This window comes from Pelodiscus sinensis, chromosome 16 (genome assembly GCF_049634645.1).
Source record: "Pelodiscus sinensis isolate JC-2024 chromosome 16, ASM4963464v1, whole genome shotgun sequence".
Classification (NCBI taxonomy): domain Eukaryota; kingdom Metazoa; phylum Chordata; order Testudines; family Trionychidae; genus Pelodiscus; species Pelodiscus sinensis.
In genome coordinates this window covers 2,932,776-2,948,156 of record NC_134726.1, presented here as the reverse complement: position 1 = coordinate 2,948,156, position 15,381 = coordinate 2,932,776, and the positions used below count along the sequence as shown (strand labels likewise).

The following is a 15,381-nucleotide window of genomic DNA, read 5'->3' as shown; positions in this document are numbered from 1 at the left end:
GTTGTGCAGAGATGTGTGTATGCAGACCAAACCCGGTCACCAATTCATTAATCAGGTGCCTTGTGATATATGCTTCCGTAGCCAAGGGATTAGACAAATACACAAAGGGAAAGGAGATACATAAAAAATTGTTTTGTTTCATTAACATTTTTGGGATTAAAATGAGTTCTGTTTTGCAGCATGTTCAGATGGAAATTAAAAGAGCTTCAGGGGGTAGCCGAGTTAGTCTGTTACAGAAAAAAACAGCAAGCAAATAGTCTGGTAGTACTATGGGGTATGTCTACACTACCACCCTAGTTCAAACTAGGGTGGTTAATGTAGGCAACCGAAGTTGCAAATGAAGCCCGGGATTTGAATTTCCCGAGCTTCATTTGCATCTTGCCGGGCGCCGCCATTTTTAAATGTCCGCTAGTTCGGACTCCGTGCCCGCGGCTACACGCAGCACGGACTAGGTAGTTCGGATTAGGCTTCCTATTCCGAACTACCGTAGGTGTAACGGTAAAAATGGTGGTAAAAATTCAAATCCCGGGCTTCATTTGCAACTTCGGTTGCCTACATTAACCACCCTAGTTCGAACTAGGGTGGTAGTGTAGACATACCCTTACAGACTAACAAAACATGTAGATGGTATCATGAGCTTTCGTGGGCACAGCCCACTTCTTCAGATGACCGAAGTTATGACTAGGGGATAAGAAAACTCAAAATAAATAGGAGAAGGGAAGGGGGAAGAAGAGAAAGATGTTCTGTAGCCCACCCCCCACCTCTATACATAAAGTATCAGGAAAAAGGATGCTAAATCTGAGTAGATAAAGATCAAAGTCAGTGGATAGATTGGTAAGGCAGGAAGGATACCATTCAGAAAGCTGTTAGCACCTTCAGTGATAAAGGGTCCACCATCTTGATTAAGTTCGGTAGGGATCTGGAATCCTATTTTCGCCGCCTCCGCCTGAAGGAATATTTCCAACATACCGATATACAACATACTGACCTCACTGCTCCCCCCCGGCAACCCCACAAGAAGGCGGCTTCTATGTGGACCCCCACCAATGGACGTAATGAAAATCTGGACTTCTACATCGACTGCTTCCGCAAACATGCTCGAGCTGACATTATCAGCAAACAACAACATATTACATACAACCTCAGTCATGCAGAACACAATGCTACAATTTATTTCCAGTTTTCTTATCCCCTACTCATAACTCCAGTCATCTGAAGAAGAGGGCTGTGCCCACGAAAGCTCAGGATCCCCTCTACATGTTTTGTTAGTCTAGAAAGTGCTACCAGACCATGGAAATTAAAGACACTTTGAAAAATGGTAGAAATTTGCGTAGATTCACTACAGCCCCAGCCTCCAATGCAATGCTGTGTTATTACCTCTTACAGCAATTCTTCCCCTAGACTTCCTTGGCTACCACGCATTCCAACTCGTACCACACAACCTCTGTCAGAGGGTGATTCATGCATCACTGTCTCTTCAGCTGAGGAAAATGATATATGAATGGGCATCTGCTGCACTTCCTCCTAGAGTCCTCATCTGAAGAAGCCAAGTTGGTGCCAGGCTTGGCAGCTACAGGTGGAGGAGGATGAAGTCGAAAACCTGGGCCTAGAGGAGTTGGTTCTAGGGATGTTAAAATACATTTACACGCGGTGGGGGGGAGGGGCTCCACGGGAACTGGTGTGTGCAGGGAGCCGGTTTTTAAGAGGCAGCAGTAGGGGGAGGGGGAAGGCAGAGGCCAGTACTTAAAAGGCTGGCTCCCCACAAGCACCAGCTCCCATATGCCCCCCACCTCGCTCTGCTGCCTCTGATACAGCATGGGGGGGAGGAGGCTGTGTGTAACCGTAAAGGTTAACACATCTAGTAAACACATTTGTAGCCAGTCGTATTGGATGCCAGAAGATAACATGGCATGGGGTATGAACCCCACACCTCCATACGTACACATAGGCATGTGCAGCACATTTCATTAGGGTGTGCACCCAAAGAATTTTTTCTAAATGTACTCTTTGACCCCCATTAGCCACGCCTCTGGATGTAAAACTTTTGGGGCAATATGGACACTTGACCAGAAATAAAAGGTGTCAGGTGGACCCCTTCCCCCAAGACTTTTCCCACCATCCTCTTACCAATAGGGATTAGTTTGGCCCTCACCAAACCCCCCTCATGCAACTATCCTGCAATTGCATGAACCCAATGTGTGGGACATTAACTCAGGGGGTGGAGAGGCTGGGGGAAGTGTTCCCTCTTAAGAGTTTCCTCCCATGAACAGAATAAATTTTGTGTTGTGCACCAGTACTGAGTTTGTGGCTTGTTTGGATGTGCCACTGTGGCACCCAAGTTATTAATAAATATCTTATGAACCTCTACCTTTCCCCTCTGCTGCCATGTCTCCTCCCCTTGCTCCATCAGCTCCCCTGGTGCCTGCTGCACCCCCAACCCCTCACCCACCTCTGCTGTCCTGACTCCTGCCCTTCTCACTGCCCTCAGCCTTCCTGAGACCTGACCCCCTCCACCAGCCTCTCTCCCCCCTGTGCACACTCCTCCAGTAGCCCCACTCTGATCATATGAGCTCCCCCTCCTTCTCCCCTCTCCTAACACCTCCCTCTACACACCTGCCCTGCCTCTCTCCTCTGGTGCTGGTCCCTCCCCTGCAGGTGTCTGCCCTTCTGCTTCACCACCCGGAATCCCCTGGCACCTGCACCTTTCCTTACCCCTGCACCCTCCTGGTGCCTTCCCTCTTCCCTCACTGCCCCTACCCCCTTTGCCTTCTTTTTCCCTGATGCCCACCCCCTCACCACCCTCTGCCCCCATTCCCCTCCTGCCCCTCTGTGCTCTCACACGTACCTTGCTCCATCCCCGCGTTCCTCATGCCCACCCCTTCTTTCAAGCCTTCTCCCAGCACCTCCCCTTCTCCCCTTTAGCCCCCAAAGCCCTTCTCCTCTCTTCTCCTAGCATCATCCTGTCCCCCCCCACTGACACCTCCCCTCCTGCCCTTTTCCTCATTGTCTCAACTTGGCCCCCTGGCATTTGTCTCTCTCCTACACCCTGTCCCTTGGTGCCTTCCCCTTTCTTCTCCTGACCTGCCCCCCTCCCCTCAGCACAAGCCCCTTCCTCTCTGACCCTTTTCCCCTATTTTTCCCTCCTCTTCCAGCAGCCGCCAACTGGTCTGTAACAGAGTTCTAGGGTCGCCCTGACTGTCACCCTTCTGGTGCTCCCCCTACTCTGTCTTTCTTAGGTTTCTCAGCCCCCTTTTTGGGCCACAAACTCTCACCCTGCAGTCTCTGGTTCCCAAAGTTCTGGCAGTCCCTGTCACTTGGTGCCTGCACCAGGTCCGACTCATAGGGTTGCCAGGTAGACCCTCCCCAAAAAAACCGGACACACTTGATCTTGGGTGGGGGGGGGAAGGGGAGGAAGAGGGACTGGCTGGGGGCCAGGGACTAGCCGGGGGGAAGAGGGGATCCGGGGGGAAGAGGAGGTGGGAAGTAGATCTGGGGGGGGCAGTCATGCTGCCCCGGCCCCCCCGGGGCCAGCCGCGCTGCCCCCAACCCCAGCACCTTCTCCTCCCCAAGGCCAGCCGCGCTGCCCCCGACCCCCTCCTCAAGGCCAGCCATGCTGCCCCCGAGGCCAGCCCCCTTCCTCCCCGAGGCCAGCCGCGCTGCCCCTGACCCCAGCCCCTTCCCCTCCCCGAGGCCAGCCGCGCTGCCCCCGACCCCGGCCACCCCCCAGGCCAGCCGCGCTGCCCCCGACCCCGGCCACCCCCTGGGCCAGCCGCGCTGCACCCGATCCCCTGCCCGGGGCACCCCGCAGCCTTCCCGCCCAGGGTTTAAACTCACCTCGCTTGATGGGGCGGCCGGGTGACATTGCTGCGTCCCTGCCGCCTCTTTCCATGGGACCCTAAGACCTGCTGGTTTTGGCCATGCATGCGTGGCAAACCCAGCACGGTATCCGTTCCCCAGAGTGCCGAAGCGGCGCTCCTTCGCTCACGCCCCCTTTGAAACATTAGGGTGTGCCTGGGCACAGCTGGCACACCCCGTGTGCACACCTATGTATGTACACTAGAATCGCAATCAACATCCCATGAAATTAAAGATGACATTAAGATGTAAGTGGATGCAGTGGATGCATACTCACCAGAGCCAGAAAAGAGAATACGCCACTACAAAAAAAAACCATCGTGACAGCTATGCAACTTCAGGACATACTAAGTTACTTTAGAGGGGCCCAAATAGCTAAAGGACACTAAAGAAGTGACAAGAAACTACTTTGCAGTGCCCGGATAAATACACAAGTCAAAAGACTCATGATTAAAGGCAACTGCAGCACAATTCCAAACAAAATGAGAGACAAAATCCTAACCCTCATCCATGAAGGACATCAAGAATTAACTAAATGCCATGAATGGGCCAAGCAGTCATTTTGGTGGCCAGGCATCAGCATGGACATAAAGAGTAAAGTATATGTGTGAACACTGCAAGACTAACAGACAAATGCATCACAAAGAACCTTTCATAACACCACCCCTAACAGACAGACCTTGGAAGAGACTAGATAAATATTTGTGCAAATTCAGGAGACATCATTACCTGGCCATCATGGACTGTTTTTCCAGATATACAGAAACCATCTCTTTAAAAGACATAATACTGAAGTATTACTGAAAAACTGAAGTGTACTTTTGCTCACTTCAGTATTCCAGAACAACTAACGATGGACAACAGACTACAATTCACGGCAGCAGAACTGAATTCATTCTGAACAAAATACGATTTTGACCATATTACTAGAAAACTGCATTGCCCACAGACAGCAGATGCAGAACAAAATGACTCAAAGATTCTGAACTGACCACAGACAACTGTTGCAACTAACAGACAGCCTGATGACCAAGTTGTCATGCTTTGGGTCATGTAATTAGGAAACCAGTATAATTCAGGGACTCTTAGCAGACTGACACATGCTGAACCTCAAAGACAGTGCGATACTGTACATACTGCATAGGGTAGGAATGTAGATCTTAAAGGGGGAGATGTAATGGAATGCTGAACAGACCTGGCAGAGCAGTAAAGGATCTTATTATGAACACAGCTGGTGTGTATAAGCAAGCTCCTTAGCCAGTCTGTATCTGGTACAGGAACATGACAAAGTATATATACGCGCTGTTACTGACAAGCTCTCAAGCAGTTCTTTACAAAGCATTTCAAATCACCTCTAAATGCAAACTGTTATTCTTTTGTACTTATGAGAAATAATTATATGAATGAGATGCTGGGTAACCCATCTGACCTCGCTCCATTCACACATGGAATCTACATCCCATACATTCATTGCAGCTGTTGGAATCACTCATCCATACTTGTTTTCCTCTCTATATTTGCATCATGTGACAAGCCCAAGTTCCCTTCCTGCCGAGCATATTTACCCTCAACTCCACCTCTTTGCCAAGTAAATCATACAGCGATGCTCCTCGGGATGTGATTTCTGAAGCAAGTTGCCTGGCTGCCTTCAAATCAGCAATCTAGAAAAACAGCATCAAAAATCAAACAACAGAAGAATCTCTTTGCCATCACGGACAAAAGTTGTGACAGGTGTTGTCCCCTTTCAAATTAAAACCATACGTGTGACGAGCACAGTGCCTGAATCTCTCCTAGGCTACATCTACACTACACACCGCTGGCCACATCATGCAGAGTTATATGTAGTTACACACGGCAATGTTATTTGTGAAGCAATTTCCATTTTAAGTGCTTCTATGGGTCCTGGTGCACTGCCCAATAAACTTAAGGGAAAGACTTTGATTGACTTCAACGGGCACTGATCCAGACCCATCTTGTAGTAAGTACTCCCCACGCTTCTCAAACACAATTACCCAAAACACTTCAGTTCTCCCATACCACACTCCCTCCTATTCCAGGCTTGCTCCGAAGCAGAGGTAACTGATTCTGTACTAAACTTCAATACCGTTATGAGCCAAGTTTTTCTCATATGTATCGCAGGAGATACATTCAGAAAGGGAGAGTTTGAAAAGAGCACACCATCAAGTACATTCTGTGTATAGGCTTATGAGGCAAATGGATTTGATTTCTATGACTACAAAAAAAATCATATTTTCCTTACTTTTGAACCAAGGTCAAACTTGAATTTGCTGCTTTCTTCTTCAGCCACTGCGGTGGTCTCCATTCCTTTGGTTTTCATTGCATTGTAAAGAACAGAAGTTATTTTTAACAGCTCCTTCACTGCATAGCCGTCTGCTTGGTAAAGCTTTTTTGTGTTGAGCTTTATATGAGCTTTGGTAGCCTGTTGGAAGAAGACACAAAGAAATATTTCAGTCTCATATGGAAGATAGGTTGTCAATTCTCTCGTCAGACATCTTCCTAAAAGTGCTTATTTTGGAACCACCATGCTCTTCTATATGTAATTGAAATTTTCTGCTCAGGAACATGGGATTTTCAGACAAGGATGACATACACACGCTTTTTGTGAGTCATTACATTTTTAGACACATATACAAGAAAAAGCTCAAACCACCCCTAATTCTCTGAAGGTGAAATTCATCCCTGTGCAGAGGGCCAACAAAACGCCTGTGTACCACTCACTTCTCCTGTAAAGTTAATTGGGACTTAAGCAGGTATGAACTTTTCAGACAGAAATGTGATTAAGTTGACAGTGTCCCTTTAACACCTATTCCATAAGGGAGCTAGAGTACCACATTACAAAGAGCACTGCTCTGAACAGGAATTCCCATTTCAGTCCATTCAAAGCATATGGGGGAAAATGAATGTCTAGTAAAAGGAAAAACATCTTTTTCACTTGGCAACTGTTCTCTCGCTTTCCATCAAACACATACACAGTCACAGCCCATGTGAGCAGGAAAACACAACTGGCACAAAAAAATCATCTGCATTCCACAGCTTTTCCTGATCCTGGATCCCTGCCAGAGCATCCCCTATCTACGGGGCCTGCTACAGAGGCTGCTCTTGCCAGGACGCTGGAGCAGCCCCTGTTTGTGACAGGCCACCTGTGGGACTGAGGCAGCCGCCTGCCTGTAGCAGGCAGGAAGCTGCTCCAGCCCCCACAGGTTAACCAGTTAACCATTCACATCCATATTGCTTATGATCATTACAATCCACACTCAACAACATAACTGAATGCAAGATGTGTGATCCCAACAAGGAAAGAGAACTCCACTGAAGCAAAGCAGAGAAGAGTAATTGTGCCATAGTATAAAGATCACCTGGTGAACCACCCAAATATTTGAGGCACTCAGATACTGTGGTGATAAGTACCAATGAAAAACCTCCAAATCTACTAAAGGTCAAGGCATATTGTCACCTGCCAGGACTTCAGGAATTCTATTGCGGTTGCTACACTTCGAAGGTGAAAGCGCTGCGTGAGCTCAGGGTCAGCTGACCTTGGGCTCCATGCAGTGCTGCCGCTTTGAAACACCATGGGGATCCCAGCGTCAGGCTCCTCACAGCGTTTCAAAGTGGCAGTATTTCATGGAGCCCATGGTGAGTGCGGGAGTCCCCAGATGATCCCAGGTTCCATGCGGCACTGCCGCTTTGAAATGCCACGAGGAGCCTGACGCCGGGCTCCCAAAGCAGCAGCCCCACACAGAGCCTGGGGTCAGTGGAGGACTGCCCCGCTGACTCTGGGCTCCACGTGGTACTGCCGTTTTGAAATGTGGCGTGCAGCCTGGGGACACCCCAGCTGGCCCTGGACTGAACATGGCGTTTCAAAGCAGCAGCGCCGCTGGGAGCCCAGGATCTGGCCCCAGGCTTCAAGCGGTGCTGCCACTTTGAAGTACCCCTTCCACTTCCCCCCACTTGCTGCCTCTATTTAATAGAGGCAGCAAGGGGGTGGGAGAAGCGCAACTAGTCGACTATCCTGCCGACTATCTGACAAGCATTGCCAATCTAGAGTGGCTGAGCATCTTATATTTTAAGAGACAATCTTTATTTAGTGTCTAATGTCCTTCTAGTTGTATCCAATAAGCAATAACCACAAAGCTTTTGATCTGATAAAACATATGCATTCAGACAATAAGCACAAACAGGATCACACACTAGGATATAGATATTGATTATAGACCAGAACTAAAACATTGTTAGGCCCACATAGCTTTCTTATTTTCTTGATATATAAGTTGTTACCCTTTCACAGAATCAGGCATACAATTTTAGGAGAGAGATGGTCATATTTGTTACAGAGTTCATCCAAAAAGCCACTTTGTTATTTTTGTTAAGAACACCTTATTTCTGCATGTTAGGTTTTTGTAGTGTGAAAAATGGATAGGCAGTAGTGCATGAAGATGACTTTATGGGCTTAATGCTAAGTAGCTGTTAAAACTCCAGTCCTATCAAGACTTTCTCCCATACTTCACTTTGTGTGATGCGAGCAGTCCCATCCAAGTCATTGGCTGGCTTCATTCATGTCAATAGCAACATTGCCATCGAGTTTCATCCAGGGACTGCAATGGGACTAAAGCATCATGTAAAAGTTAAATCTGTGTTTAAGTCTTCGCAGGATCAGGGCCTTCACTGGAGCCAAGATTTAGTCAACTATCAACTGTAAATAAATCTTTCTGGCTCTCACTGTTTTTTTATTCTACCCTGAAAATCAAATTTAGGTCTACCAAAGATGTCCTTCTCTATAATAAGTTGCATATGGCCATTTCAAAACATTACAGAAATGATAAAAACTTTTGAAATCTAACAAAGTACAGGAATATAATACATACTTAGCCACATATTACAGGGGAAATCAGAGGAAGTCAAAAGAAAAAGCATTAGGCTTCAGTGTGCTTTAGATCAAACCCCAAATGAGATTGCCTAAGCAGACTCACCATAAACTGAGCTACTGCCTTAATGAAGAAAATCCGGTCTTGCTCTGTCTCAACATCAGAAGGCACATCAGTCTGTGGTTCATACCTACCAATGAGAATATTCATTGAGTCAGACAAGCAACATGCATGAAGTATTAAACAGATAAAAGCCAATATTCATTTAGGCAACAAACTCAGGCATCATGAAGATCCTGCAAACCAAATGTTCAGCCGCAATACAGGTGAAGAAACACTAGTTCAGTATCTAGGATCTGGAATGTATAAATTTAGAATGTCATAAAAATTTCATGAGCCATAAATCTTGAGCCATATCTGCAAAATAAATTGTTAAGTTCAGGTTCTGAAACTGTTTTTGGCTCAGTCTGCAAGAGCCACCAGACCTAGCTGAGTCACACAAATCAATTTCAAAGCTTGGCTTCAGGCTTTAAAAATGGAATATTTATGAAGAGAAATAATTTACTATGTCAGATTTTCAAATTGCAAGCCACACAGATAAACCAAACTCATCTTAATCAGACCTGACTATGACTTTAAAAAAAGCTTTGGATTAACTGAACATCCCTAATCTTTCAGAGATCAGCTAAAATAAGGAGCAGTGAAACTGTTAATAAAACAAACAACACTGACATTTAAAATATCATCATGAAAGTAAACACCCTTTTTGAAATGAACAAGGACAGTTGAGATCTCTCACAGCTATCATTTTAAGCTAAGGAAGATTAATTCCATATATGAACCAAACTGAAGAGTTACCTTTACAAAGCTAGACAGTGTTTTATATGAAAGTTTAGATTTTACAGCATATTTACAGCAATTGGCAGGTTCTGCAGCGAAGTCTCTATACACAAAACATAGGAAAACACAGGGCCCTGGTTATAGTTAATACTGTTGCTAAAATAAGCTTTTTTGTTTCACTAATAATAGATTAATATTTGTATAGCACCTTTCGTTTTGAGGATCTCAAAGCACTTTACAAACAGCAGCACTAGAACATAGCCATCTCTGGAGTGGAAGTCACCAACCAACTTGTCCACAATACATTAGGTATCAGTACCCTTGGGAAGAAACAATTACGGAAATCCCCTACCTCCTAACTTTTATGGAAAAGTGCCATGGGATCATTAATGTTCAGACAGAATCTCCACTTTAAAATGTCATTTGAAATTGAAAACAAGTGATGTTTAACCTCTCTACTGTACAATACAATTACAAGAGTCCTGGAACCAGGGTAAGCTGTTTTACTGGGTACCTGGTACAATATCGGTTAATTTCCTAGCTTCCTGGGATGTAAATGAGACACTTCACTTAAAAGCAGAGTACTTCCAATCACCTTCTAATATACACTTTATACTGTTCAGCTTAATTAGATGAACACTCATACTCCTTTTTAGAAAAGTAATACCTCTTTGTGTAACAATATGTCTTTCTCACTGCTTTGTTCTCCGTGCTTTTTGTGACTTTTGTTTTTAAATTTGAAGTAGAAAAACCCAAGTAATTTAGAAACCAAACTTTGGGGAAAGTGAAGCATTGTTAAGGATTCCCAAGGCCTGATACTTATATGTAATATAAGTATAAAAATCAAAGCTTGTTTATTAGTTTTAAACTGTCCTTGCAATACTTGTAGCCCAAAAATTGCAGCACTGAGCTAGTGCACCATAGCCAGAGAGCTAAAGATTCTTGAAACTAACCATGAACAAAATGAAATGCAAAAGAGTAAGCAAGCAGCAACTACGGTCATTGTTAAATTTCTGCCCATTGCGAATCTGTAAGGTATCATAACTGAAAAAGGAATTGTCTTTTTGTATATACACACATGCACACACACAAAAGAACATTTAGGGCTTTTTGATTTTGATGATATAATTAAATACACACATAGAGAAACAGCTTGATCTACCACTGCAGTTTCACAAGCGTTTGAAACCAAGTGCATTACACTGACATAAATCTATACTAAAATGGTACTAGACGAGGCCCATGCTCCCCAACGGGTTCCATCTTCCACTACCTTTCATTGTGACATTGGAGCAATGGAATCAATCAGAGGAAACAGAATGTAATATTAAGGAAAAACCATTACTGCACATTTCAAACACTGATCTCCTCTTGCATGTTGAATGTGATTTGTGATTTTTCCTTTTACAGTATGAGTTTGTCTGTAAAGTCTGGACTACGCCTTAGATGCAGAAATCCACTGAAAGAGCCAGTGGGGCTGAACTCAGCCCAAGGCAGAGATGGAGAAGACCCCACTTCCCTTTGCAAACAATACTTCTAGACAAGACTATGTTTAAAGATAGTCTCAGTTAGTCATAGACTCATAGAACAGTAGTGTTGGAAGAGACCTCAGGAGTATCAAGTGCAACCCCCTGCTCACAGCAGGACCAACCCCAACTAAATCATCCTAGCTTTGTCGAGCAGGGCCTTAAAAATCTCTAAGGATAGAGATTCCACCACCTCCCAGTAGAACCCATTCTAGTGCTTCACTACATTCCTAGGCTGCGTCTAGACTGGCAGGATTTTCCGCAAATGCTTTTAACGGAAAAGCTTTTCCGTTAAAAGCATTTGCGGAAAGGAGCATCTAGATTGACACGGACACTTTTCCGCAAAAGCACTTTTGCGCTTTTGCGCAAAAAAGCCCCGATCGCCATTTTCGCGATTGGGGCTTTTTTGCACAAAACAAATCTGAGCTGTCTACACTGGCCCTTTTGTGCAAAAGTTTTGCGCAAAAGGACTTTTGTCCAAACGGGAGCAGCATAGTATTTCCACAAGAAGCACTGATTTCAGACAGTAGGAAGTCAGTGCTCGTGCGGCAATTCAAGTGGCCAGTGTAGACAGCTGGCAAGTTTTTCCGCAAAAGCAGCTGCTTTTGTGGAAAAACTTGCCAGTCTAGACACAGCCCTAGTGTAACAGTTCTTCCTAATATCCAACCTAGACCTCCCCCATTACAACTTGAGACCATTGCTCTTCATTCTGTCATCTGCTACCACTGAGAACAACCTGGCTCCATCCTCTTAAAATGCCAACTTTAAGCACTATATGGTCCTATATGGCACTCAGAACAGTAGAGCTCTCAAAACAACTAAACTTCAATTTCACCAAGTTCCTCTTTAAGCCACTCAATACAACTCCACTCTGAAACATCATCTCCAAATAGCTCTTTAATGTCAGGTCCAGTCACCGACTTGACATTCTTTCTTGCACTGAAATAAAGCACCAACCTTTTGCACAGCCAAAGAAGCACCTCTGAAACCAGCATGAAGTTTGGAGTGCGGAAATTCTCCATAGAGATGAGTCGCGGATATCCCAGAGCCCTCATCATCTCAGTAAAATCTAAAAGACATGTAACAAAAATAATTCATTCTTTTCACTATAGTCAGCAAAGATGCTCAGGTCCCACAATGAACTGGTTATGTCCACCAATAAACACACTAGACTGAATCTACACAGAATTCAGGAAGTGATCAAAGAAAAAAGTAAATAAAAATTTACTAGGAAATTCAATGAGAAATGTTCCTAATAACTGATAAGTTAAAATTATTTACCTTTACAAATACACCCTTTAAATAAAATCAACTAAGGGTTTCAAACAGACTCCTTGTTGGGTGTAACAATATGTCATCACAGCCAGATGTGGAATTACGGTGTGGGGACTTTTTGCTATATAAGAATTTGTTGTAGTGGTGCAATATGAGGATAGTATGTGATGTCACTATGGTGCACCATGGTGAGATTTTCAAGCTGCAAGACACAATGTTGTCAGCATGTGACAGAATTGGGATTTGAGACAAAACTGTGTATGATAAAGCTATGCTATGGCATACCCCCACATGCCAGGTGACTATACCCATAATAGTGCAATACAGAGGAATGACACCAAGCCACCATGCTGCAGCTGAGTGGGCTAGGTGCTGTAATGCCAAAATGTATTGTGATGCTGCTATGTGGCGACAGCAGGCTTTCATATGACCATGGCATGAGAGAGCATAATGCCACATGATATGTCATGGCACAAGATACAGCATAACCAGACTAAACAGGAAGAGAACGCTGCATCATGTGGCGATGAGCTTTAGCGTGATAATAACTAGGGATGTGAAGGACCAGTCGACTATCCGATAAGCAAATGCTTATCAAATAGTCAACAGGATAGTTGACTAGACTCTTCCACCCTTGGTGCCTCTATCAGATAGAGGCAGCAAGGCGGGGGGGAGAGGAGGAAGAAGAAGCAGCTTGCAGCTTGGGGCCAGAGGTGGAGCTTCAGCTTTGAAAAGCTGTGTGTAGCCCAGGGCCAGCTGGGGTCTCCCCAGGCTGCACACTGGAGCCCAGGATCAGCTGGGGACTCCCCAGGTGATCTTGGGCTCACTTTGAAACCCAGTGGGGAGCCCAGCGTCAGGCTCCTAGCGGCATTTCAAAGCAGCAGCGGTGTGTAGAGGCCGGGAGACCACCCCCCCTCCCCCCATGCAAATGCAAAATGCATCAACTATTCAATTAGTCAATTACCTGATACTTAACATCTTTAATAATAACAAGACACAGTATAATTAGGGCCCTACCAAAGTTACAGTCCATTTCGGTCAATTACATGGTCATAGGATTTTAAAAATTAAACTTCATTTCAACCATTTAAATCTGACATTTCAAAGTGTTGTAATTATAGGGATTTGACCAAAAAAGAGTTGTGTGTAGGATGTGCAGGTCACACTCTCAAAGTTATTATAGGGTGGAGATGGCAGAACAATGGGACGGGTTTCTGGTGATGGTGTGGAGATTGGGTTGGTGTGTAGTTGGTGTTGGGGTGCTGACCAGTGTTTCCTGAGAAAGATTCAAATGTTTCCCAGCTGATTAGCAGAGCACCCACAGCCAGCAGCATGTGTTTCTACTGGTGATGCACATTTGCACTTGCCTCAGTGCACATACAAAATTGATTCCACACATGGATGGGAAAAATTTGAGGGAACATTGGTATTGTCATGGGAGGGGTGTTAGCAATAGAGTGAGGATGGGACAGATGGATGGAGATGATACAGACGGTGATGGGGTGGGAGTGTAGCAATGGAGCGGCAATGGAGCAAGTTTGTAGTGATGGGGCAGCAATGTGGGAGGTGTGTAGGCAGCACAAGTGTGCTGACGTGGGGCAGGCATGTAGCGATGGGGATATTGGGGGGATGGGGCGGGCAGGTAGCGATGGGGGGACGTTGCAGGTTTGGGGTGGGCTGGTAGCAATGGGGATGTTGGGGGGGTGGGTAGCGATGGTGGACGTTGGGGAGATGGGCGGGTAGCGATGGGGGACGTGGGGGGCTCGGGGGGCGCGGGTAGCGATGGGGGATGGGCGAGTAGCGATGGGGGGGCGTTGGGGGGGTCGGGTAGCGATGGGGGACGTGGGGGGGTCGGGGGGCGCGGGTAGCGATGGGGGGACGTCGGGGGGGATGGGCGGGTGGCGATGGGGGGACGGGCGGACGTTGGGGGCATGGGCGGGTAGCGATCGGGGACGTGGGGGGGTTGGGGGGGCGGGTAGCGATGGGGGGACGTCGGGGGGGTCGGGTAGCGATGGGGGACGTGGGGGGGTCGGGGGGGCGGGTAGCGATGGGGGACGTGGGGGGGTCGGGGGGGCGGGTAGCGATGGGGGGACGTCGGGGGGGGCGGGTAGCGATGGGGGACGTGGGGGGGTCGGGGGGGCGGGTAGCGATGGGGGACGTGGGGGGGTCGGGGGGGCGGGTAGCGATGGGGGGACGTCGGGGGGGCGGGTAGCGATGGGGGACGTGGGGGGGTCGGGGGGCCGGGTAGCGATGGGGGGACGTCGGGGGGGATGGGCGGGTGGCGATGGGGGGACGGGCGGACGTTGGGGGGATGGGCGGGTAGCGATCGGGGACGTGGGGGGGTTGGGGGGGCGGGTAGCGATGGTACCGCGAGCGCTGACACCGCCCCGGCCGCGCGCGCGCCACGTGCCCACAGAAGCAGCCCCGGGCCCTGGTCCCGCGCGCGCCCCCGCGGCGCCCGAGCGCCTTCTCCTCACTCCTGAGGTCCCGGAACGACATGGTGAGCGCCCCGCGCGCCAGCCACGCAGCAACTCCCCGCCCGCGCGCCTGTCTCGGCGTTAGGCCGCGCCGCCGGTCCCCATGGCAACCGCCTACGGCGGGGCGCGCGGCCCAAACTGCGCTGGAAAGCGAAGGGCTGCGGCGACAGGCGGGGCCGAGGGCGCTGTTGGCCGAGCGGTGGGGGGAGGGGCAGAAGATGGCCCGGGGCTGTCTCGGGCCCGCCCCGGGGGCGGAGGAGGCTTGGCAGCCAGGGCCGGACAGCTCGCCCCCAGCCCCCCACCCCAAGGCAGGGAGCAGGCCCAGGAGCCAGGCTCTCTGGGCGCCTTGGCCCGGCCCCCCCACGCTGCTCCAGCCTGCCCAGGCCCCGCGCTGCCAGTGCCCGTAGGGACCCGCCTCCTGCCCCGTAAAACCAGAAAACACCGGACACCCGGCAGCCCGGCCCCTCCCCACAAGGGCGAACCAGGGGTCCTGTGCGACGTGCAAAGCCCCGCGACCCCTGCCAG

General features: G+C 48.0%; 1 protein-coding gene across 3 annotated transcripts in view; it reads right to left on the bottom strand.

The window, feature by feature from the left end:
* Positions 1–15,087, bottom strand: part of CLUAP1 (clusterin associated protein 1) — a 99,483-nt gene extending 84,396 nt beyond the window's left edge. Inside the window, exons 1-5 of one of the 3 annotated variants that reach the window (XM_075899090.1) lie at positions 14,790–15,087; positions 12,062–12,173; positions 8,844–8,928; positions 6,116–6,295; positions 5,421–5,516 (exon numbers count right to left, since the gene is read on the bottom strand). In XM_075899090.1, the coding sequence (XP_075755205.1) occupies positions 5,421–5,516; positions 6,116–6,295; positions 8,844–8,928; positions 12,062–12,162 (462 nt within the window). In that variant the 5' untranslated portion in view covers positions 12,163–12,173; positions 14,790–15,087. Of the gene's footprint in view, positions 1–5,420; positions 5,517–6,115; positions 6,296–8,843; positions 8,929–12,061; positions 12,174–14,747 lie in introns of all 3 variants that reach the window. The other 2 variants (XM_075899088.1, XM_075899089.1) reach the window with 2 other exon arrangements.
* Positions 15,088–15,381: the final 294 nt, after the last annotated feature.